The sequence below is a fragment of the Abramis brama genome, assembly GCF_963993115.1.
Source record: "Abramis brama genome assembly, chromosome: 4".
NCBI lineage: Eukaryota > Metazoa > Chordata > Actinopteri > Cypriniformes > Leuciscidae > Abramis > Abramis brama.
In genome coordinates, this window is record NC_139966.1 from 3979670 (window position 1) to 4004163 (window position 24494).

Consider the following 24494-nt stretch of genomic DNA (forward strand, 5'->3'; position numbering starts at 1 on the left):
AACACAACCCTCCCCAGGATCCAGCTCTCCTAAGATGATGCCCTCACCAACTGGTCCCTGCCAGACTAGCATTCGCAGCCTGGTCTTTGGTCTGGGCCCCAGCATCACCAGTGAGGATGGCATCATCACCGGCGGCAAACTGCCAACTGGGCGTCAGATCTTACGCTGCATGCTTGCCAAGAAACCTGGTGCAAATGGAGCGTTGTCGCAGCTCGAGGCAGCCAAGGTTGTCCTGCAGCAGGTGCGGCCATTTTACAAGAAAGCCAACATCCCAATGGTTAGCAAAAAGCGTGCGTGCCACAAGATGGTAGACTTAGTCAATGCTAACAACAAGCTGCGGAAAATATCCCAGGCCAAGCACTCCAGTGAGACTACAGCGAAACAATTGGAGAAAATGGAGTGCAGACTTGATGCCACATTTCCGCTGTGGCCTCCAAATGTTGAAAAGCTGATTGATAACCCAGAAGACCTAGCTTTCTTGGCCAGCATGAAGACTGACAGAGTGGCCACATTTGGTGTATTGGACAAAAATCTGCAGCTCAAGGTGAAGCGGCGAGAGGAGCGTCAAGCTGCCACAGCAGCCAGGCAGTCCCGCTGTGAAAAGGAGCTGGAGGAGATGACGGCAATGTCCAGCTTGGAGTCGGAGAGTGATGAGGAGTCAGAGGAGGATACTAACACAGTCTATCCACCATCTGAGGGCGAACCATCCCACAAGCATAAGAAGACTGGAACAAACGTCTTCATTCCACATGACATCCTTAGCCGACCAAGTGTCGTGTCACTGGCTACAAGGTTGAAGATGTCACCAATGCAACAGGCTGCCTTCACGCGTGGCCTTGTTGCAGAGTCAGGCGGTGAATGTACACATCTCTCTGCATCTTACGCAACAGCTGACCGAGCAAGACGCCAAGTGCTGGAGACAATCAGTGAGGAACAGCACAAGCAGTGGACACCACCTCCATTGTGCACCCTACACTGGGACAGCAAGTTAACACCGATGCTCAGCAATGTGCGCCAGTTGGAGGACCGTCTTACAGTGGTGGTTGGAGATGCAGAACGGCTGAAACTGCTTGGTGTTCCGGCATATAAGAAGCAGACCAATGAGGCATGTGGAGTGATCATTGCCCAGTTGACATGCAAGTTGCTGCAGGACTGGTGCTGCGCTGACCAGGTTTTCAACATGGCATTTGACACCACTGCGTCAAACACCGGCCATCTCACAGCAGCCTGCGTTGCCATACAGATCTCACTGGGCCGACCACTGCTTTGGTCTGGGTGCCGGCACCACATTGGTGAGGTCCTCCTGAACCAGGTTTTCACAGACCTGAAGGTGGAGTCATCACGCTCGCCAGAGGTTACCTTGTTCACACGTCTGAGAGAGAAATGGAACCTGTTACCACAAGAATCCAGCAGCCAATGGTCCCGCTACATTCCTGGCAACACCGAGCAACCACTCCTGGGCAATTTACGTGCTGAATTTGTCAGGTGCGCAAAAGAAGCCACTGACCACAAGCGAGGTGACTACCATGAGTTTGTGCAGCTGTGTCTTGTGTTTCTGGATGCAGATGGTGAAGAGCAGACTGCAGTGACCTTCCAACGACCAGGAGCGCTCCACAAGGCACGATGGATGGCCAAGCTGCTCTATACTCTCAAGCTGGCTTTGATGGAGCAGCACATCGCGTTTCTTCCCCAGGGCACAATCACAACAAGGCAGCAGGTGCCGAAGATTCGGGCATTTGCCATTTTCATTACACACATCTATGCAAAGTGGTGGTTGACCTGCGAGAAAGCTGTAGATGCTGCCTGGAATGACCTGACACTCTATCATCACCTGCAGGCATACAAGGCTGTAGATGAGGGCATTGCAGCATCAGCAATCAAGGCGCTGGAGAGGCATCGCTGGTACCTGACAGGTGAGATGCTACCCCTGGCTCTCTTCAGCAGCAAGGTGCCCAATGATGACAAGCGTGCACTTGCCAGAGCGATCTTGGAGCACAAGCCCGCTGATCTCCCCATGCACATCCCTGAGCAGCGCTTTGGCACTGGCTTTGGCAAGCCAAAGTTCCCCACCCTCTTGCCAACCACCAGCTTAGCTGACCTCGCCAATAAGGATTGCTGGTTTGGGATGCACCAGCTGCACATTGATCCAGAATTTATGTCTCTCGATGTGAAGGAATGGGCGACCAATGCTGCGTTCAAAAAAAGTGAGGTCAATGTACGTGCAATGAACGTGGTCAATGACTGTGCCGAGCGTGGCGTCAAGCTCACATCCGAGGAAGGAGCAGCACCTGCAGAATGTGCTGCAGGCAGTTGAACATGACCGCAACCAACAGCCAAACCTTCGCCGCTGCAAACGCAAGCTAATCCCTGAATTGGACGGTTACTCTTGGGTGGCGAGTGGGGAGACATATCTGGGGGAGACGCAATGGCTAGGTTCAGAGTTCAGGTTCCATTTCCTCTCTCTTTCTCCCTGGTGATGTTGCTCAGTCGAGCAGACTCTGGCACAGACTGAGCAAATAAGTTTGAAATTTAGTTAGTGTCAGCTCTTACCATTAGGCCCTGTTAGTTGCCAGTGAGTTAGCCACTAGAGAGGGTTTGTTCTTATAAGTGTGTCAGTATCGCCCCTTGTGTTTAACAATAAAATCAATTAAACTTTATATGTGTGTCCGACATCCATCACTGCTGCACCAAATTCAGGGTAAGGCCAAGTGAACATGTCCCATTGACCTCCATTCATTTTGTCTATAGGACAAATGAATGGAAAGTTGAATTCTGAGAAATGCCCAAGTTGCCCAAAGGGCAAACAAACAACTTTTACTTTGATAACCCTATAGAACATGTTACTGTATAAAAGTTCACTGTATTCAACATTTCCAGGTCAACCTTTTGGCAATTAGACTAAAAATTGCAATTTTTTTTTAATTTCGTCAAAGTTCATGTGTTAGGTGGCACCCCTAAATCTCAATGGAATTCCTCAAAACTTTGCAAAAGACATTTTTATGTGAATTGGAACAAAATGCAATGCCAGCCAAATTGATATTTTGAAATTAAAATTTCCCATTCAAATTCGATGCACCCTAATATATATATATATATATATATATATATATATATATGTATAATGGAATCTTCTTCTTCGAGTCCGTTGCAATTTCAGATGTCGTTCTGCCAATATCTGGCGCAGGTCACAGCTGATGGGGTCGGTTCAGCCAGGTCCTGGGGGCTGCACTGAGGGGCGTTTTCACACTCCAGTAGATGATACATTGTCTGAACTGCTCCACAGCTACATGTGTCATCTGTCTGGTGGTTCCATGTTTTCATAAGTGCTTTGCACCTCCCCTGTTCCACTCGTAGTCTGTTGAGGGTCTTCCAGGTTAGCCATGGGAGGTCGTGCCCGCTGGCGAGACATTCAGTCGGGGTGATTCCTCTCTCCATCCAATCCTGGGCTCGTGAAGTTAGCTGGTTCCAGTCATCTTTCCAAATGTTGGTCCTCGCTATTTTTTTTGGTTGTCTGGAGAAGTGGGACTGTCAGCAGGAAACTGGCTCTCGATTTCAAACGGGGTGGGGGTGCAATGTGTCCGTGCAGGGGGTGCCTGGTGTCAAACTCCTGTGTTCTCCGCTCGTCTTGGGCAATGATGGATCGTCTGATGTAAGGGGGGGCAATGCCAGCTAGAGCATAGAGGCACGGGACTGGCGTTGTCTTTATACATCCCGTGATAATGCGGCAGGTGTCGTTGAGGGCTATGTCAATCAGTTTGGTATGGTGGGAGCGGCTCCAGCTTGAGCACGCGTATTCGGCTGTGGAGAAGCACAGGGCTAGGGCAGTTGCACGGATGGTTGATGGATCGGCACCCCATTTTGAGTTTACCAGTTTGCGCAGAATGTTGTTGCGAGTGTTGATCTTGGCTTTGGTATTCTGGAGGTGAGTTTTGAAAGAGAGTGTCCTGTCGAGTGTGACTCCCAGGTACACAGGGTGAGGGTGGTTGGAGAGTTTGTGGCCATCCCATGGGATGCTCAGTTCTTTTTTCGCATCTCGATTTTTGAGATGGAAGCTGCATAGTTGAGTTTTTGATGGGTTCGGTTTCAGGTGGTTGTTTTTGTAGTAGGTTGACATCTCTTGAAGGGCATTTTCCAGGACTGCCTCAATCTTCTGGAAGTTCTCCTGTTGGGTGGTGATGCAGAGATCATCCGCATAAATAAAGCGGCGGCATTGTGAGTGAAGTGGTTGGTCATTAGTGTAGATGTTGAAGAGGAGTGGGGCCAGTACACTGCCTTGTGGTAGGCCGTTCTTTTGGGCTTTCCATTTGCTCTTCTTGTCATTTAATTGGACAAAGAAGCGCCTGTTGTTGAGGAGGCTTTTGATGATTTGGCACAGGTCGAGGTCACCAGTCATGTCAAAAAGTTTCCTAATCATGGTGCGGTGCTGGACTGCAGTAAGATCTATGAAAGCTGCTCCAGTGATGAGTTTACACTCAAAACCATCCTCAATATGTTGGGTGAGGTTCAATAGCTGCCCAGCACAGGAGCGACCAGGACGGAAACCAGCGTGATCTTTAGTAAGCTTGGAGTCTATAACTGGCATAAGGCGTTGGAGTAATAGCCTCTCATAGAGCTTGTAGGTGGTGCAGAGGAGTGAAATTGGTCTGTAGCTCTTTGGGGATGATGGGTCCTTTCCAGGTTTGAGAATTGCGACTATCTTGGCCTTTCTCCATGCCGGAGGGATTATTTTCTCTGCCATGCATGAGTTCAACATTTCTAGGAGCCAGGTCTTTGCTTTAGGTCCCAGGTGCTGTATCATTTCCGTCAGTACGTCGTCGGTTCCTGCTGCTTTCCCAGGTTTGAATGGAATGGAAAGTTGAATTCTGAGAAATGCCCAAGTTGCCCAAAGGGCAAACAAACAACTTTTACTTTGATAACCCTATAGAACATGTTACTGTATAAAAGTTCACTGTATTCAACATTTCCAGGTCAACCTTTTGGCAATTAGACTAAAAATTGCAATTTTTTTTTAATTTCGTCAAAGTTCATGTGTTAGGTGGCACCCCTAAATCTCAATGGAATTCCTCAAAACTTTGCAAAAGACATTTTTATGTGAATTGGAACAAAATGCAATGCCAGCCAAATTGATATTTTGAAATTAAAATTTCCCATTCAAATTCGATGCACCCTAATATATATATATATATATATATATATATATATATATATATGTATAATGGAATCTTCTTCTTCGAGTCCGTTGCAATTTCAGATGTCGTTCTGCCAATATCTGGCGCAGGTCACAGCTGATGGGGTCGGTTCAGCCAGGTCCTGGGGGCTGCACTGAGGGGCGTTTTCACACTCCAGTAGATGATACATTGTCTGAACTGCTCCACAGCTACATGTGTCATCTGTCTGGTGGTTCCATGTTTTCATAAGTGCTTTGCACCTCCCCTGTTCCACTCGTAGTCTGTTGAGGGTCTTCCAGGTTAGCCATGGGAGGTCGTGCCCGCTGGCGAGACATTCAGTCGGGGTGATTCCTCTCTCCATCCAATCCTGGGCTCGTGAAGTTAGCTGGTTCCAGTCATCTTTCCAAATGTTGGTCCTCGCTATTTTTTTTGGTTGTCTGGAGAAGTGGGACTGTCAGCAGGAAACTGGCTCTCGATTTCAAACGGGGTGGGGGTGCAATGTGTCCGTGCAGGGGGTGCCTGGTGTCAAACTCCTGTGTTCTCCGCTCGTCTTGGGCAATGATGGATCGTCTGATGTAAGGGGGGGCAATGCCAGCTAGAGCATAGAGGCACGGGACTGGCGTTGTCTTTATACATCCCGTGATAATGCGGCAGGTGTCGTTGAGGGCTATGTCAATCAGTTTGGTATGGTGGGAGCGGCTCCAGCTTGAGCACGCGTATTCGGCTGTGGAGAAGCACAGGGCTAGGGCAGTTGCACGGATGGTTGATGGATCGGCACCCCATTTTGAGTTTACCAGTTTGCGCAGAATGTTGTTGCGAGTGTTGATCTTGGCTTTGGTATTCTGGAGGTGAGTTTTGAAAGAGAGTGTCCTGTCGAGTGTGACTCCCAGGTACACAGGGTGAGGGTGGTTGGAGAGTTTGTGGCCATCCCATGGGATGCTCAGTTCTTTTTTCGCATCTCGATTTTTGAGATGGAAGCTGCATAGTTGAGTTTTTGATGGGTTCGGTTTCAGGTGGTTGTTTTTGTAGTAGGTTGACATCTCTTGAAGGGCATTTTCCAGGACTGCCTCAATCTTCTGGAAGTTCTCCTGTTGGGTGGTGATGCAGAGATCATCCGCATAAATAAAGCAGCGGCATTGTGAGTGAAGTGGTTGGTCATTAGTGTAGATGTTGAAGAGGAGTGGGGCCAGTACACTGCCTTGTGGTAGGCCGTTCTTTTGGGCTTTCCATTTGCTCTTCTTGTCATTTAATTGGACAAAGAAGCGCCTGTTGTTGAGGAGGCTTTTGATGATTTGGCACAGGTCGAGGTCACCAGTCATGTCAAAAAGTTTCCTAATCATGGTGCGGTGCTGGACTGCAGTAAGATCTATGAAAGCTGCTCCAGTGATGAGTTTACACTCAAAACCATCCTCAATATGTTGGGTGAGGTTCAATAGCTGCCCAGCACAGGAGCGACCAGGACGGAAACCAGCGTGATCTTTAGTAAGCTTGGAGTCTATAACTGGCATAAGGCGTTGGAGTAATAGCCTCTCATAGAGCTTGTAGGTGGTGCAGAGGAGTGAAATTGGTCTGTAGCTCTTTGGGGATGATGGGTCCTTTCCAGGTTTGAGAATTGCGACTATCTTGGCCTTTCTCCATGCCGGAGGGATTATTTTCTCTGCCATGCATGAGTTCAACATTTCTAGGAGCCAGGTCTTTGCTTTAGGTCCCAGGTGCTGTATCATTTCCGTCAGTACGTCGTCGGTTCCTGCTGCTTTCCCAGGTTTCAGCATGTTCATTGCAGCTTCCAGTTCTTGTGGATCGAATGGCTTGGTAAGTGCTCTGGCTGGTTGTGGGTGGTCCGGTACCGCTGTCCGGCGGTATTCTCCTGTGGGTCTGCGCCGGTTTTGGCTGCGACCGTTTGCCACCAGCTGTGCTGCAACTGCGTTTGCTGTGACTGTTGAGAGCGTGGGTGGTGTGGTATGGTCTTCGCCGAGGCGGCGGATTGTGGCCCATGCCTTCCTGCTGTTGTTGGTCATGTTGGTATTTTCTAACAGCTCCTTCCAGGCTAGCCTTCGATCTTCCCCAACTTTGTTTAGCAGGGTCTCTCCGAGTTCTGTGACGGTGGGGGAGAAGGGGTCCTCATGATATGCCTCGTGGTAGGCTTTCAATAGCTCATTAGATGTTTCTGACAGTCCGGAGATGTACTCGGTCTGGCATCCTCTTGGTATATGTCGCCTGGCTGACCTTTTCAACAAGTCTATGAACATGTTGTAGTTGTTGGGGTGTGATGGAATGCTGGAGATGGAGTTTTCAATCTCCTGTTGGAACGGCAGCCAGTCTGCCCTCCGCAGATTAAACCTTCTGCGGAAGGGGACGGTAGTTGCTTGGAGGACAGATTTGATGGTTATGGTGATTGGCCGGTGTTGCGTGTGGGGGATAGGATCCAAGACAGCTTTCACAACTCTCGATGTTAGTTCACTGCTCACGCAAACAAGATCTGGGTTATATCCTCGTTTCCATCTATTCCATTCCATATAATGGAATAATGCAAATTGATGACTTTACAAACGCATAGACTACGATTAACAGCCTTGTATATTTACAGGTCTGCTTACAGTTGGCCTGTCTTTAACAGTTTATAAGTTTTCCATAACAACAGAGCTAATGTAAACTAATGAGAAAGCAGAGGGTTGTTCCATAAAATACGCTTAGAAAAGCGGGGATTAAACTCCAAAACCGGACTTGAATGAGCCTAACAAATAAGTTGGGGCTAAAGTGGTTCCATAAAAGGTAATTGAAGTTCACGCAATCTCACTAATTTGATCCAGGTTTATAAAGTCTAGATAATTGCGTGTGCACGCGTTTCTGAAGCAGCCAAATGTATCCATTTTGCTGCTAATCTTCATATTGAACGAGCGCCGCTGCGCGCATGCGCGCCAAATAGGAGCGCAATAATTCTGACTAAAATATACATTTTGCTTGGAAAATTAATATGCAATATTTTATAACACTAGAAATATCCTCTAATTATAATAATTTATCTTCAGGATGTTGGATAAGTTGCAGTGAACTTCTAGCGAACCGAAGTACTTCAGTGAACAGAAGTAGCCTAATTCAGGGAAGTTTTTTTTAAGAAACTAAATATATAAAGATACAAAATATAGTATATATATATATATGCTAAAATATTTGTTATTTGGACATTAGATGTGCCTTATTTAGAATTTTAAACCTACAAGTGTATTTTCATGATAGCAATAACTGTAAAGGGACTATTGTAATGGGTAAATCAAATGTAGGCTAAAATACTGTCAATTACTAAGCTCAGATTCATCTTACCAGTTAAAATTTATACTGTGCTTTTGTAATTATTTATTTTTAATTTTGTGATTTTAACTTCTGCTTTAAAAAGCTTTTTTTTAGATTGTGTTCTTCTAATAACCATAAACATGTATTACAGCTGCCAAACAAAACCAGAGAGAAATGTATTCATAAATCTTTAAAACAATCTAATTAAATCTTGGGCACAAAACATTCAGCCAGTAAAAAAAGAAAACCTGTAGTAGGCCTATATATTATATCTATCTATCTATCTATCTATCTATCTATCTAATTTATCATTGTAGCCTTATTTAAGTTGATTTTCTGTATACTGTGTATTTATTTCTGGACTAATAGTGGTTAATAAAGTCCAATAATGGTATGAGAGAGTGTCAGTGGTAATATCATTGTGTTCTTGTCGGTCAGAGTTAGAGGATCTGTGTAACAGCTGAGGCTTAGCCTGACAGTTAGCCTGCCCTGGACCAGGCTAGTTTCCCAGCATAAGTTGCCAGGGTAACTGAGTTTGAACTATTTTAAGTTTGCTTTATGAAACAGAATCCACCGACAAGTCTGACTAACCAAAATAAGCCTGGCTTGAATTCTAATCTTGTTTTATGGAACAACCCTCAGGACTATGATGATGATGATCCATAACAACAGAGCATAAACAAATGAGAATGTGGGACAGTGATGACGAACAACAGAGCATGATAATAATAATAAATTCAATTTATATAGCGCTTTTCACGAACTCAAAGTTGCTTTAAAGGGCAGGTAGATAATAAAAACAAAAAAAACAAGATGCAGGCACAGATGAGAATGGAGGGGGCATGGGGCTGGGGCTGGGGGTAGGCAGAGGTGAAGAGATGGGTCTTGAGGCGGGACTGAAAGATGGTGAGGGACTCAGAGGTGCGGATCTCTTGGGGGAGGGAGTTCCAGAGCCTGAGAGCAGCCCTGGAGAAGGCTCTGTCCCCAAAACTGTGGAGGTTAGACTTGCGGATGCAGAGGAGACTGGCTGAGGTGGATCTGAGGGACCGTGAGGGTTGGTAGGGGGAAAGGAGGTCAGTGGGGTATGAGGGGGCCAGATGGTGGAGGGCTTTGTAAGTGAGGACCAGGGTTTTGTAGGTGATCCGGTGGGAGATAGGAAGCCAGTGGAGTTGTTTTAGGACTGGAGTGATGTGGTGCCAGGATTTGGAGCGGGTGATGAGTCGGGCAGCTGCGTTCTGGACCAGCTGGAGTCGTTTGATGTAGGTAGAGCTAGTCGTTTGATGTAGGTAGAGCTGATGCCAAGGAGAAGTTAGTTGCAGTAGTCAAGTCGAATGAAGGCGTGAATGATTCGTTCAGCAGCGGGGGGTGTGAGAGAGGGTCTGAGTTTGGCGATGTTGCGGAGATGAAAGGAGGAGGTTTTGATGACATGACGGGTGTGTGGCTCAAGGGAGAGGGTGGAATCAAAGATCACGGCAAAGTTGCGGGCCTGGGGAGATGGGGAGACAATGGTGCCGTCGATGGTGAGAGTGGGGTTATTGGTTTTGCTGAGTGTGGATTTAGAGCCTATGAGGAGCAATTCTGTTTTATCGCTGTTGAGTTTGAGGAAGTTGTGTTGCATCCAGGTTTTAGTTTTAACTCTTTTTATTGATGTTTCTTCTAATCAGAGAGAGAATAAAATAAAGACAATACAGTGTTTGTTTCGACATATTGACCAATAAATACAGATGAATTCAAGCAGAGGTATTTCTTACTCTTACTCTCTGATAAAAAAAAAAAAAAGGATTATAAATGCTTGCTTCAGAACATACTAGTACAAAACAATACAAGTAAAAATAATATTAATAAAGTATGCATGTACAGTGTGGTAGCAATATAGATCAAATACAGCAAAAACTGTAAATATTACTGAGAAAAAACAAAGAACAAACTTTGCACCTTTTTTAAACAATCACTGTCAGCTGTCAAGGAAACCAAACCAAACCAAACCAACAATTTATTTTCCTTTTTATGTACTCTGTTTCTTAATCAAACAGGGACGAGAGAGAGGACAAAAAACAGCAAGGGTCAAATACAGAGGAGTGGTTACGTAACGGGTTATTTATAGGAAATGTATTATTTTTTAAAGGTGGTATCAGTGATTTCAGGCCCAAACATAAATGATCACATTCATCTAATCTTTCCTAATGATCCGCTAGCTGCCCGCCCCATAAGCATGCCGTCAAAAAACGCGTCTCTGTAGACAGTCTAGGCTCTGAGATCTGCACACAAAAACAAATGGTTTCACCAACCACTCAACCAAAATAAAAAGTGTTCCAACCAATCACCGACAGGGGTGGGTGTTGTGAGGTTTTGCGCTCGTGCACGGCTGCCTATGACCACCCCTGTCGGTTTAGAGGAGGACGTTTTTTGTCCAATAATTAGAATCTCTGTTTTTTCAGAATTAAGTAGTAGGAAATTACTAGTCATCCAATTTTTTATATCAGCTATGCATTCCATTAATTTTGTGAATTGGTACGTTTCGTCTGGGTGTGAAGAAATATAGAGCTGTGTATCATCAGAATAACAGTGAAAACTAATGCCATGCTTCCAAATGATATCTCCTAAGAGTCTCTCTCATTACTCACACACCTGTTTCCCATTTTCTGCACTGATTTCTGCACTCTCTTTCTTTGGTTCTCTGTCAGTGTGTCTTGGTTTCCGTCCGCTTCAACACTGTCCCCTTGCCCGAAAGTCTTGTTTTGGTTGCTTCTAAAACTTTAAAGCCTTGTCTGATTATTATTTAATCCTGTTGTGTTGTTTATTTGCCTAGTTCCTGTTCCCTATCTCGACTCAGCTTGCTACCCAGTTTTTGACCCCCCTGCTTTCGTCCTGGACTATTGCCTTGGCCTCTTCCTTGAAACTGTTGGTCCGCGACTGGTTTTGACCCCAGCCTGTCCATTGGATTTCGCCTCTGTCTCGCCCTCCTACTTGGTGGCTCGGCTACCAATTATTTTATGTTTTGTATTGTTTTCTTTCAACATTTTGGACATTAAATCCTATTCTCAATTGATCTGCTCTTGGGTTCCTATTGTCTCTGCACCTCCCTAACATTAGTACTGAGCCTTGTGGTACGCCATACTGAATGATAAGACATCTCTTCATTTACTGCTACAAATTGATCAGATAAGTATGATTTAAACCATGCTAATGCAATTCCATTAATGCCAACGTAATTTTCGAGTCGTGAGAGGTTCAACCAGGCGCTCAGGTAGAGTCAGAGAAGTTTAAGATAGGTGCTCTTGGGGTAGGGAAAAAATCCGAAGGAAAACAAAAGCAGGTCCCAGGCACTCAGTCAAAATAACAGGAGAAGGATCAGGTAGAGAAAAAATCCGAAGGAAAACAAAAGCAGGTCCCAGGCACTCAGTCAAAATAACAGGAGAAGGATCAGGTTAAAAAGCCTTTAATGAAAAATGGCTTAAGTCATATTAAAAACATATATATGCACCAACATGTTTCGACCAACAACATGGTCTTCATCAGGGCAGTCACACAGCAAAGGAGAATGGCAGCAAATATAAGCAAGTCAAGTCACACCCATAAACCAAAACATCAATTAACCTAATCAGGTCCAAATTAGTCAATTAATCCAATGAAGCAATCAGGATAGGCAAGAACGACAAAAGCGAACCAACAGGTGACCAACAAAGAACTAATGAAAAAATAATAAAAAATAAATAAAATAAACCCAACTAACATCCCTCAACGTAGGTTATCTGGAGGTAATTTTCGAGTCTGTTTAAAAGAATGTTATGATCGATAGTATCAAATGCAGCACTAAGATCGAGTAACACTAATAGAGAGATACAACCACGGTCGGATGATAAGAGCAAATCATTTGTGACTCTAATGAGAGCTGTCTCGGTACTATGGTACGGTCTAAATCCGGACTGGAAATCCTCCCAGGTATTATTTCTTTCTAAAAAGGAACACAGTTGTGAAGATGCTGCCTTTTCTAGTATCTTTGACAGAAAAGGTAGATTCGAGACCGGCCTGTAATTGACTAATTCTGTAGGATCAAGTTGCGGTTTAAACAAGCGGTTTAATCATTGCCAGCTTAGCCAAGTTTTTGTTGCGTACCCTAATGACAAAGACGAATTAATGATATTAAGAAGAGGATCTATGACCTCTGGAAGCATCTCTTTCAGTAGCTTAGTCGGAATAGGGTCTAACATACATGTTGTCGATTTAGATGATTTAACGAGTTTAGTAAATTCTTCCTCTCCTATAGCAACGAATGAATCAAATTTTTCCTCAGGGAGACTACAATGCACTGCCTGATGCGATACTGTAGTAGACGGTTGCATAGTTATAATTTTGTCCCTGATATTATCAATCTTATAAGTGAAGAAGTTCATAAAGTCATTACTGCTGTGCTGCTTGGAAACTTCTGTGTTTGAAGCTTTCTTTTTTGTTAGTTTAGCCACTGTTTCAAATAAATACCTAGGATTATGTTTATTTTCTTCTAATAGGGTTTAAAAATAAGCAGATCTAGCAGCTTTTAAAGCCTCTCTATATGCAATCGAGCTCTCTTTCCATGAAATGCGAAATACCTCTAGTTTTGTTTTCTTCCAGTTGCGCTCCATTTCTCTAGCTGCTCTCTTAAAGGGATACTCCACTTTTTTTGGAAATAGGCTCATTTTACAACTCCCCCAGAGTTAAACAGTTGAGTTTTATCATTTTGGAATCCATTCAGCCGATCTCCGGGTCTGGTAGTCCCACTTTTAGCATAGCTTAGCATAATGAATTGAACCATACAGGACCATTAGCATCTCTCTCAAAAAAATTAACAAAGAGTTTCGATATTTTTCCTATTTAAAACTTGACTCTTCTGTAGTTACATCGTGTACTAAAACTGACAGAAAATGTAAAGTTGCGATTTTCTAGGCTGATATGGCTAGGAACTATGCTCTCATTCCTGCGTAATAAGAAAATGTGCTGCCGTACCATGGGTCCAGCAGGCGCAATGATATGACACAGCACCTGCCGCCTGATAATCCGGTTGTTAAGTCGTGACGTAACCACTCACCGATAATGCTGTTTCCGGGTCCAAAGTCCGCGTCCTCTCTACCTACCTACCGCTTTCGCTAGTGTAAAGAAGGACGTGATCGTAAATAAATTTACAGGCTCCGCCATTGTTATTTCTGGGCGAGCGGAGCGCTTGGACCTGGAAAAGGCTAAACGTCCCGCGTGACGTCAGACTTAACAATCGGATAGGCTACTGAGCTGGGGACTATTTTCAGGTGCTACGTCATATCATTACGCCTGCTGGACTCATGGTAAGGCAGCAAATTTTCTTAATTTATTATTTACGCAGGAATGAGAGTATAGTTCCTAGCCATATCAGCCTAGAAAATCACAACTTTACATTTTCTGGCGGTTTTAGTACACGATGTAACTACAGAAGAGTCAACTTTTTGAGAGAGCTGCTAATGGTCCTGTATGGTTCAATTCATTATGCTAAGCTATGCTAAAAGTGGGACCCCCAGACCCGGAGATCGGCTGAATGGATTCCAAAATTATAAAACTCAACTGTTTAACTCTGGGGGAGTTGTAAAATGAGCCTATTTCCAAAAAAAGTGGAGTATCCCTTTAAGGGCCCGAGTGTGCTCGTTGTACCACGGCGTTGGACTATTTTCTTTAATCTTCTTTAAGCGCAAAGGAGCAACTGTGTCTAAAGTGCTGGAAAAGAGAGAGTTAAAAGTTTCTGACGCAATTTTGAGTTCTTCTAAGCTATCCAGGATGCTGAGATGATGAAACTGATCTGGAAGATTATTGACAACGCAATCTTTAGTGGCAGAAGTGATGGGTCTAACACAGGGGTGCCCAACCCTGCTCCTGCCGATCGACTGTCCTGCACAGTTCATCTCCAACCCTAATCAAACACACCTGCCTTTAATTTTCAAGTGATCCTGAAGACCATAATTGGTTGCTTAATTGGGTACCGAGAACCGTGGATTTTCACTGGTGTTGGTACCGAATACTGAAATTTTGGTACCGTGACAACACTAAGATCGAAACGAAACGACAGGAAACGATCGCATCCAGAAACGCACGGGTGGAATGACATCTTGAAAAAGACGTAAACGCACCCGTGTTGCTCTATCAGGAAATGGGACCCATCACCAGTGACGGAGAACACAGGGGAATGAGTATTGGCTAATTTTTTTCAATACTCGAAGATGACAGGCTCCCTAAGCGTGATCCCAATCAGTTGTAACGTATGACTACGTCGAATGTGAGTGACTAAATGGGAACAGTGAAACATTTATATACTCCTTTACTCACAAAATTGAGCAAATTAAATGTGGAATTATACTTGCTCCATTTGATCAACCACAAATTACTCCACTATCCAGCTCTCTGACTAATTTTGAACAAGTTACATCAGAACTAGTGCTCCAGCTATAAGCTAGATTCTCTTTCTGCACGTCAAAACAGACATTTTTATGACTTTCAGTGCAAGTGTGACAGCTATAATTAACAGCTCATTAGCAAGTGGAATTGTTCCAAGCAGTTTTAAACACGCAATCTTACATCCCTTGTTAAAAAAAAACCTTTTCTGGATCCGGCAATACATGACAACTACAGAACGATCTCCAAACTGCCTCTCATGTCAAAGATTTTGGAGAGAGTTGTTTATTCCCAGCTCTACTCTTATCTAAATACATTTAACATTTTGGATACATTTCTTTCTGGTTTCAGATGTGTTGCACAGCACTGAATCTGCATTATTGAAGGTCACAAATGATATTCTACTCTCCATGGACTCAGGTTCACCTGTTGTCCTAGTTTTGTTAGATCTCATTGCTTAGTTCGATACAATCGACTATGATAGTCTTTTAAATAGTTCATAATGTATGGTGTGCATGCAGGGGACAACCCTCCAGTGGTTTCCATCCTCTCTAAAAGAAAGGACATTCTCTGTGAATTTGAGCAACTTTTCTTCTGCATCGGCTCAGCTACTATGTGGTGTCCCTCAGGGGTTAACTTTGGGACTCCTGTTATTTTCATTGTATATGCTTCCCGAGCTTTATCTTTCAGAAGTACATCATATCTTATCATTATTATGCCAATGATTCCCAATTTTATTCCCCAGTGAGTATAGACAAAAATTGCTCATCTGAAAATGCCTTAAATTTTTTAAAGATATCAAACATTGGCTGGCTAATTGAGAGCAATTAAATGAGAGCAAAACTGAAGTCTTGATCTTAGGTTCCTCCTTGTCCCGTTTACATGGCCTAGCTGTCCAGTTAGGCCCGTTATCGTTGAACTCACAAGATCATGTGAGGAACCTTGGAGTGATTTTTGACTCATCTCTACTTTTCAATGAGTAGATTTTACCATCTGATATCAATTGCTAAAATAAAAACTTTCCTTTCCCTTACTGACTTGGAAATTGTGATCCACTCATTTATCTCATTTAGGTTATACCATTGCAACTCACCGTATAGTCGTTTGCCCCAAACTGCATTATCCCGTCTATGAATGCTGCACCCAGGCTGTTTTTTTTCCCCCAGGTTTGGTATCTCTACACTGGCTTCCAGTGAAATTCAGGGTTGATTTAAAAATTTTGACTTTTGTTTACAAGGCACTATTTGGTCTCGCACCCAAATATATTAGTGACCTTTTACACCCTTAAGGCAGGCATACACTGTGCGATTTCAGCAAGGTTACCTACTCAGACTGAACGAGTAGATCTCATGCGATGTAAAGCCAAAGCTCACGTTTTGTGCTCACGTTCATCGAGCTGTGACTTCACTGCTCACACTATACGTGTGAAATATGTGCGATAAACCCCCGTGCCGGGTTGCGCCAATAGACCATGATATTGTGTATCCAGAGATATTGTCAAAACAAGCATCAGCTATCAATATCAAGAGGATTTAGCATTTCCAATTTATATATTAAATTATTATTTGTATTATCGTATTATTATTATTATTATGGAAGGCCTACTTTTATTATAAAATTGATAGGCTATTATAATTAATTTGCCATGCAATAATTTCATCCATGCATATTGCCATGCAATAAATTCATAGTGCATCACCGCATAACCGACATGCTGCGAGGATAATACAAGATTACACAGAATCTTACTCCTCCTCAGTGTATGCCCAGACTCTCCAACTAGAGCACTCAGGTCTTCTGACCAATTGCTATTGACAGTTCCTCGTTGCTGTTATAAATCTAAGGGTGACCGTGCCTTTTCGGTGAAGGGTCAGAAATGATGGATTAGTCTTCCTTTCCATGTGAGGTCATCTTCCTCGCTAGCCATTTTTAAGTCTTCTTTAAAAACATATCTCTTTTCTTTGGCTTTTGAATAGATCATGAAATGGGTTTTTGAAGCTGATAGAATGTATGATGTTGTATTTAAATGTGTTTTTTTATTCTTACTTGATCTGTAAAACACTTTGGGTCAACTTCTGTTTCTTTCTAAATGTGCTATAAAAATAAAGGCTGACTTGACTTGATCAGAGAGAACAGTTTAAAGAGACTCGTGTGAAAGTCTGAGTCAGCAGGACTCATCAGCATCTGGTCCCTGTAAAAAAAAACAAAAAAAACAACTGTGAACAAGCTGATATCAGGAGCAACTACGGCTGCACACTTTAGGGGGGAAATCTGGCTAAATTGTGGTGAAAATTGCGATTTAACATTCACAAAAAATGATAAAGAACACCAGGTTTGTTGTGCCTACTTTTAGGGTTGCACAATTTGGCCCCAAAAAAAGGGTGCTTATAGATCAATATGACTAATAATAATAATTATGATTATTATTAGTAGTAGTAGTACTAAATAAAAATATATAAAAAAGAATTATAATTGTAGTAATAACACCATTTCATTATTATAAACATACAGTATTTAAGAATAAATATAATATAGTAATTAAAATAATAATAATAATTATTCCTTTATTTTATAAGAAAAATGCAGGCAGCCTATAACTATAAATAATTAGAGAGGAACACTTAAGACACAACAAACAAAGAACGAGAACATATGGTGACAGGGAAAACTAAGCAGAATATGACAATGAAACTAAACAAGACAAGGTTGTGACAGGCATCTCCTTCACACTGACATTCAAACAGGTCTTCTTGTTGACGATTCCAAGATGCTTTTGACGTACCTGAATCAGCCGAGCTGCATCTACTGTACGTATCTATGGTTGGCCACCCTAGCTGCGGTGAATGCACAGGTAAGTGCACTCTCTCAGACAAAATGTGCAAGTGTAACCAGATGTATTTCATGAGATTTAGGATAAAAATCCTTTGTGGAAGTTTTTTTTTTTTACTTTTCTTTTTTTTTTGAAAATGATTTTATGAACCATTCCTTCAAAAATAGGAAGTGTTTCAACCCAAACCTGATGAACTTCAAATTTTAAATAGAGACACCAGAGGACTTTTCTTAGCAGATGAAGGAAACAAAAAACATCCAGGTAAGATTGAAATGTTGTTACAAAATGTGAATGTGCTATCAAAAATATCACTGGACAGATTCAATATCATTTGAAGGAAAAATTGTCTCAGGTTACATAAGTAACCCAGTTCCCTAAGAGGGGTCGGTAATGACATTCCCATAGTGTCAACGCCATGACAGCCTCCCGTTCCCCTTTCAGGGAACCAGGTTACATGCGTAACCGGAAACGTTCCCTTTCGGAACTCAACGCTGTCATGGCATTGACACTATGGGAATGTCATTACCAACGCTGCCACACTGAGGAAGATTGCCTGCCCAACAAGGCTGTGTTATACTGGCACAGAAAATTGTTGAATGCAGACATGATTTGGCAAACCCTGAAGGACCTGTGACCCTGGGGTTGAGCCCATGTCCAGACTGTAATTCCTGAGGAATGTGTGCGGAGAGGGCCAGCCGGCTGCAGCACAAACCTTATGTAAGAGCTCACCCCTAGATAGAGCTATAGAAGATGCTATACTCCTTGTGGATTTCCAGAGGCAAAGCCATTACGAGAGCCTCATAGGACAGAGCGATAGCATCTATAATCCAGTGGGACAAGACACTGCTTGGTGACTGTGTTACTAAAGCAGACCAGAAAACAAGACAGGGGGTAGCTGCAGGTTGGAGCAATGAGCGTGCAGAAAGGAGGTGTGCCGACAGGTCAATTGCTACAACAGAAACTAACCCTGCCGCACACCTTATAATAATAATAAAGACCCTTGCCCACGCCCCTACCATTCGGCATGCCCCAACCTTTCTTAATGTTCATCACCCCAACCTGCATATATCCACACTTGCAAAAAAACTGGCAGAATGTACGCCACTGGCCCGACATAAATCCTAAGTGCCTGGACTGGATATAGTAGATGCAGTCTCTCTATTGCTACAGCGATTCATGCGGCGAAGGGAAGTACGACAGGGTGGCCGGTTACAGGAGGTGTGCAAAATAGCTCTGATCATACCTAGGGGAAAGTCTAAGCAGGAGGAAGCTACCGACAGGGCCGACAGATCTCCTACTCTTTTGAGCAATGTCAATGCAAGTCAAGTCAAGTCATCTTCATTTATATAGCTTTTTTTAACAATGTAGATTGTTTCAAAGCAGCTTTACAGAGATAAACGTATAACTTAAGGTAACAGAGATTTGTTTTGGCTTTATAGCGGTTCTTTAATAAAGTTATTTTCCAGCTAAAGTTAGTTTTGATTGATTCGCTTCCGTCGCAACGATTATTTGTTAGGGCCGCTAAGACGACACCATCCTCTCTACACAGACTTTAACCCTCTGAGGTCGGCAATCACGCCGGCGTGATCTGCTCGCTTTTTTCCTTATCAGTTGAATTGAGACCCGAAATACTCTTTTGACTTTGATTTTACAAACAAGTTTCATACATCAATCGATTCTGTTAAATGTGTATTATTTTTGTGTAAACTCACAATAAAAACAAAGTGTTGTGCTTTTCGCCAAATAAAGAAAAATAAACCTGATGCGAGTTCTGCCTCCTCTCTGTCAGTGAATTCCATTCTGAAACGCGTCCGAAAATGAACAATAACTCAGCGAATACTCAGTCAAACAGGCATACAGACACACAGGCATGAAGCTTGAATTCTCTTCTTTTAAATGAAGTAATTTATATAAAAAACAAATATTCTCAGTTCATGTAATCTGTAAGAAAAGAGCGAGATGTCAGTCGTTCTCCTCTCATCTAAATACTTGTAATGTGACTCCGCCCACGGAGAGCGCGCGCTATTCAAATGCAAATGTCTGAGGCAAACCATGCAATCCTGTAAACGCCCCCATATCAGCTCGAGAAAACACAAGTTTATTCAGATCATTACTTGTTTACACCGCCTTGCAGCGCTGTGAGGAATAATAATAATGGAAAATGTCCCTCAGAAGTGTGGGTATTTCGAGGAGCAAGGATCCGACTGAGCTGATACTGTAGTAAGTTTTTTTCCTTCTCACGTGAATCGGGTTTCTGTTTATGAATGAATGAACGGCAGAGATGCGCTGTTCACCACAGCTCGCAAAAAGAAAGTTTAAATTTAAATCGCGTGTGTGAATAAATGATGATGTTTAGAGATGAGTAAAAATCGACTGAAATATGGTGAAATAAAATGTAGGCTATTTGTATAAGCAACGTATTAAACTGCAAATTAACATTTAAATGCCCTAATATTTCATAAAAACAACATTACAGTCAGGCGAAATATGAAAGACAACATTTTGTTGACAAGATTTGGGTACAGTTTTTACTATAGAATATACTGTAAGATTACACTTGAATTGTTGTTGTAATTGTAACCTTTTTAATAAAAAAATATATTTAAAAGGTAGATGTAAACAAACTATTAAAAGGTAAAAATTTTTTTTTCTTTAAATCATTTGTATTGTGTTTTATTAGTGACAAATTTAAGGAGAGGATACATATTCCAAAACTGAAAATACAGTATGAGAATTAACTGCACAATTACTAGACATGTTTACCTTGGATATTATACAATTTGCAAGCACAATTTGTGGAAAAATAAAAAAAAATGCTTCCAACTGTGAACCAATTTGGTAGTATATATATATATATATATATATATATATATATATATATATATATATATATATATATATATATACTGTGTGTACAGTACAGGCCAAAAGTTTGGACACATTACTATTTTTAATGTTTTTGAAAGAAGTTTCTTCTGCTCATCAAGCCTGCATTTATTTGATCAAAAATACAGAAAAAAATGTAATATTGTGATATATTATTACAATTTAAAATAATTGGTTTTCAATTTATTATACTTTAAATTATAATTTATTTCGGTGATGCAAAGCTGAATTTTCAGGATCATTACTCCAGTCTTCAGTATCACATGATCCTTTAGAAATCATTCTAATGTTCTGATTTATTATGAGTGTTGGAAACAGTTCTGCTGCCTAATATATTTGATGAATAAAAGGTTAAAAAGAACTGCATTTATTCAAAATAAAAAAATTTTTTTTTAATATAAATCTTCTTTATTATCACTTTTTATCAATTTAACACATCCTTGCTGAATAAAATTATTGATTTATTTAAAAAAAAAAATAAAGAAAAAAATTACTGACCCCAAATTACTGACCAGTAGTGTATATTGTTGTTATAAAAGATTTCTATCTTGAAAACATTTGCTTCTTTTTTTTTCTTTTCTTTTTTCTTTTTTTTATTCATCAAAGTATCCTAAAAAAGTATCACAGGTTATGAAAAAATATTAAGCAGCAGAACTGTTTCCAACTTTGATAATGAATCATCATATTAGAATGATTTCTAAAGGATCATTTGATAGACTGGTGTAATGATCCTGAAAATTCAGCTTTGCATCACCGAAATAAATGATAATTTAAAGTATAATAAATTGAAAACCAATTATTTTAAATTGTAATAATATATCACAATATTAAATTTTTTTCTGTATTTTTGATCAAATAAATGCAGGCTTGATGAGCAGAAGAAACTTCTTTCAAAAACATTAAAAATAGTAATGTGTCCAAACTTTTGGCCTGTACTGTATATATATATATATATATATATATATATATATATATATACTGTATATATATATATATATATATATATATGTGTGTGTGTGTGTATATATGAAGAGTTCAGATGCAAAAGCCTCTAAATGCCATCTGAAATTTTCTTCTAGAATGATCATTTTTATGAAGCTTGTATATTTAAGTTAGCTATAGGTGACACACCTGAATGAATGGCTCATTAAGTATGCAGGGGCATTGTCTCATCAAGTGTGAACCACTAAATATGCATGATCGTTTACGCCCCATCCGCATATGGCCTTTCCAAACTAAAAGTGTTTCACAAAACTAAAATCAATGTATCGTTTTATGTGAATGATTAGGCAGGATGATTTTCACATCATTTTGAAGAAAATTCTAGGCGACGACATCCATTAGTCAAAAGTCTTATTTACACATATTTAGTAGGTGTTTTGTGGCCTTATTTCAGAAACTTTCATTTTTAGTTTTTTCAATAACCATGCATAAACATTATTCTCTCAAAAGTGAAAACATGAACATACATGTGGCTCACATATTATGGTAGTCCTGTTTGTGCTAAATAGAGTGTAATTTTTTTGCCATTGATATGTTTATAAGCAACTGAAAAAAGAACAAATGTCAGGGCATGTCAGAACATCTCAAGGACCCCAAAAACACCTTAGACCTCAGAGGGTTAAATGCGAACCTGTGATAAACGCTGATGGCGTTCACATGCGCATTAAGAATTGGTTCTATAGTTATGTGCGTTTGAATATATGTGCGTAGGTTTGTAATTCCCCACAGACCAAGCCTAAACAAAGTACAGGGCTTTCCCTACAAACTTTGATACAGAATTTTATTTTATTTTATCCCTTCGGGGTAGGTACGCGAAACAAATTTTCCCAAAAATGCTTTATCTGGAGTGGTAAAGGGAGAGACTAGTTGGCACTTCAGCATTGCGTTGTCATCGGGTCCAGGCGAAGGTCCTTCGTCAGATCTGGATACGGCCTGGATCCGGCAGGCTGCGGGAAAACCTCGGGATATACAAAGACACTAAAATTAGCGTAGATGCCATTCTTCTCATGATGTAACGAGTACATCAGGATTTATGGGAAGTGTTCCCGGTTCCGGCTGACCTAATCTATGCAGCCTAACATTGAATAATAGAAGACTATAATGTGTTATGTGAATGCTAGGTCAAAGAGATTGTTTTTAGTCTAGCTTTGAACTGACAGAGTGTGTCTGCTTCCCGGACAATGTTAGGAAGACTGTTCCAAAGTTTTGGTGCTAAATAGGAAAAGGATCTACCGCCAGCAGTCGATTTTGATATTCTAGGTATTATCAACTGGCCGGAATTTTGAGATCGCAGTAGACGTGAAGGACTATAATGCGTTAAGAGCTCGCTCAAGTACTGCGGAGCTAAACCATTTAGTGCTTTGTAAGTAATCAGCAATATTTTAAAATTTGTGCGATGTTTAATAGGGAGCCAATGCAGTTTTGACAGAACTGGGCTAATATGGTCATACTTCCTGGTTCTGGTAAGAACTCGAGCTGCTGCGTTTTTTGAACCAGCTGTAGTTTGTTTATTAAGCGTGCAGGACAATCACCCAGTAGAGCATTACAATAATCTAGCCTTGAGGTCATGAACGCATGGACTAATTGTTCCGCATTTGTCAATGAGAGCATATGACGTAATTTAGATATATTTTTAAGATGGAAAAATGCGGTTTTACAGATACTAGACACGTGACTTTCAAATGAAAGATTGGTAGCAAAGAGCACACACACACAAACACACACACACACACACACACACACACAGGTTCCTAACCGACGACGAAGACTTAACAGAGCAGTCATCAAGTGTTAGACAGTATTCTAGGTTATTACGTGAGGAAGTTTTTTGTCCAATAATTAGAATCTCTGTTTTTTCAGAATTTAGAAGTAGGAAATTACGAATCATCCAATTTTTTATATCAGCTATGCATTCCGTTAATTTTGTGAATTAGTAAGTTTCGTTGGGTTTTGAAGAAATATAGAGCTGAGTATCGTCGGCATAACAGTGAAAGCTAATTCCATGTTTCCTAATGATATCTCCTAATGGTAGCATGTACAGAGTGAACAGCAGCGGTCCTAGTACTGAGCCTTGTGGTACGCCATACTGAACTTGTGATCGATTAGACATCTCTTCATTTACTGCTACAAATTGATAACGGTCAGATAAGTATGATTTAAACCATGCTAGTGCAATTCCACTAATGCCAACATAGTTTTCTAGTCTATTTAAAAGAATGTTGTTGTCAATGGTGTCAAACGCAGCACTAAGATCGAGTAACACTAATAGAGAGACACAACCACGGTCGGATGATAAGAGCAAATCATTTGTGACTCTAACGAGAGCAGTCTCGGTACTATGGTACGGTATAAATCCGGACTGAAAATCCTCACAGATATCATTTCTTTCTAAAAAGGAATACAGTTGTGAAGATACTGCCTTTTCTAGTGTCTTTGACAGAAAAGGTAGATTCGAGATCGGCCTGTAATTGACTAATTCTGTAGGATCAAGTTGTGTTTTTTTAACAAGCGGTTTAATCATAGCCAGCTTAAAGTTTTTTGGTACGTATCCTAGAGACAAAGATGAATTAATGATATTAAGAAGAGGATCTATGACCTCTGGAAGCATCTCTTTCAGTAGCTTAGTCGGTATAGGGTCTAACATACATGTTGTAGATTTAGATGATTTAACGAGTTTAGTAAATTCTTCCTCTCCTATAGCAACGAATGAATCAAATTTTTCCTCAGGGAGACTACAATGCACTGCCTGATGCGATACTGTAGTAGACGGTTGCATAGTTATAATTTTCTCCCTGATATTATCAATCTTATAAGTGAAGAAGTTCATAAAGTCATTACTGCTGTGCTGCTTGGAAACTTCTGGGCTTAAAGCTTTCTTTTTTGTTGGTTTAGCCACCGTTTCAAATAAATACCTAGGATTATGTTTG

The 24494-nt window shown here is 41.3% G+C and overlaps 1 protein-coding gene and 1 long non-coding RNA gene across 2 annotated transcripts in view; both read left to right on the plus strand.

The window, feature by feature from the left end:
* Positions 1 to 24494, plus strand: part of LOC311081600 — a 444005-nt gene that overhangs the window by 194648 nt on the left and 224863 nt on the right. The gene's annotated exons all lie outside the window — the stretch shown is intronic.
* Positions 1 to 24494, plus strand: part of LOC311081590 (stonustoxin subunit beta-like) — a 59589-nt gene that overhangs the window by 9565 nt on the left and 25530 nt on the right. Inside the window, exons 2-3 of the mRNA XM_084112133.1 lie at positions 17594 to 17700; positions 17847 to 17940. Coding sequence (XP_083968259.1) covers positions 17617 to 17700; positions 17847 to 17940 — 178 coding nt within the window. The 5' untranslated portion in view covers positions 17594 to 17616. The remainder of the gene's footprint in view (positions 1 to 17593; positions 17701 to 17846; positions 17941 to 24494) is intronic.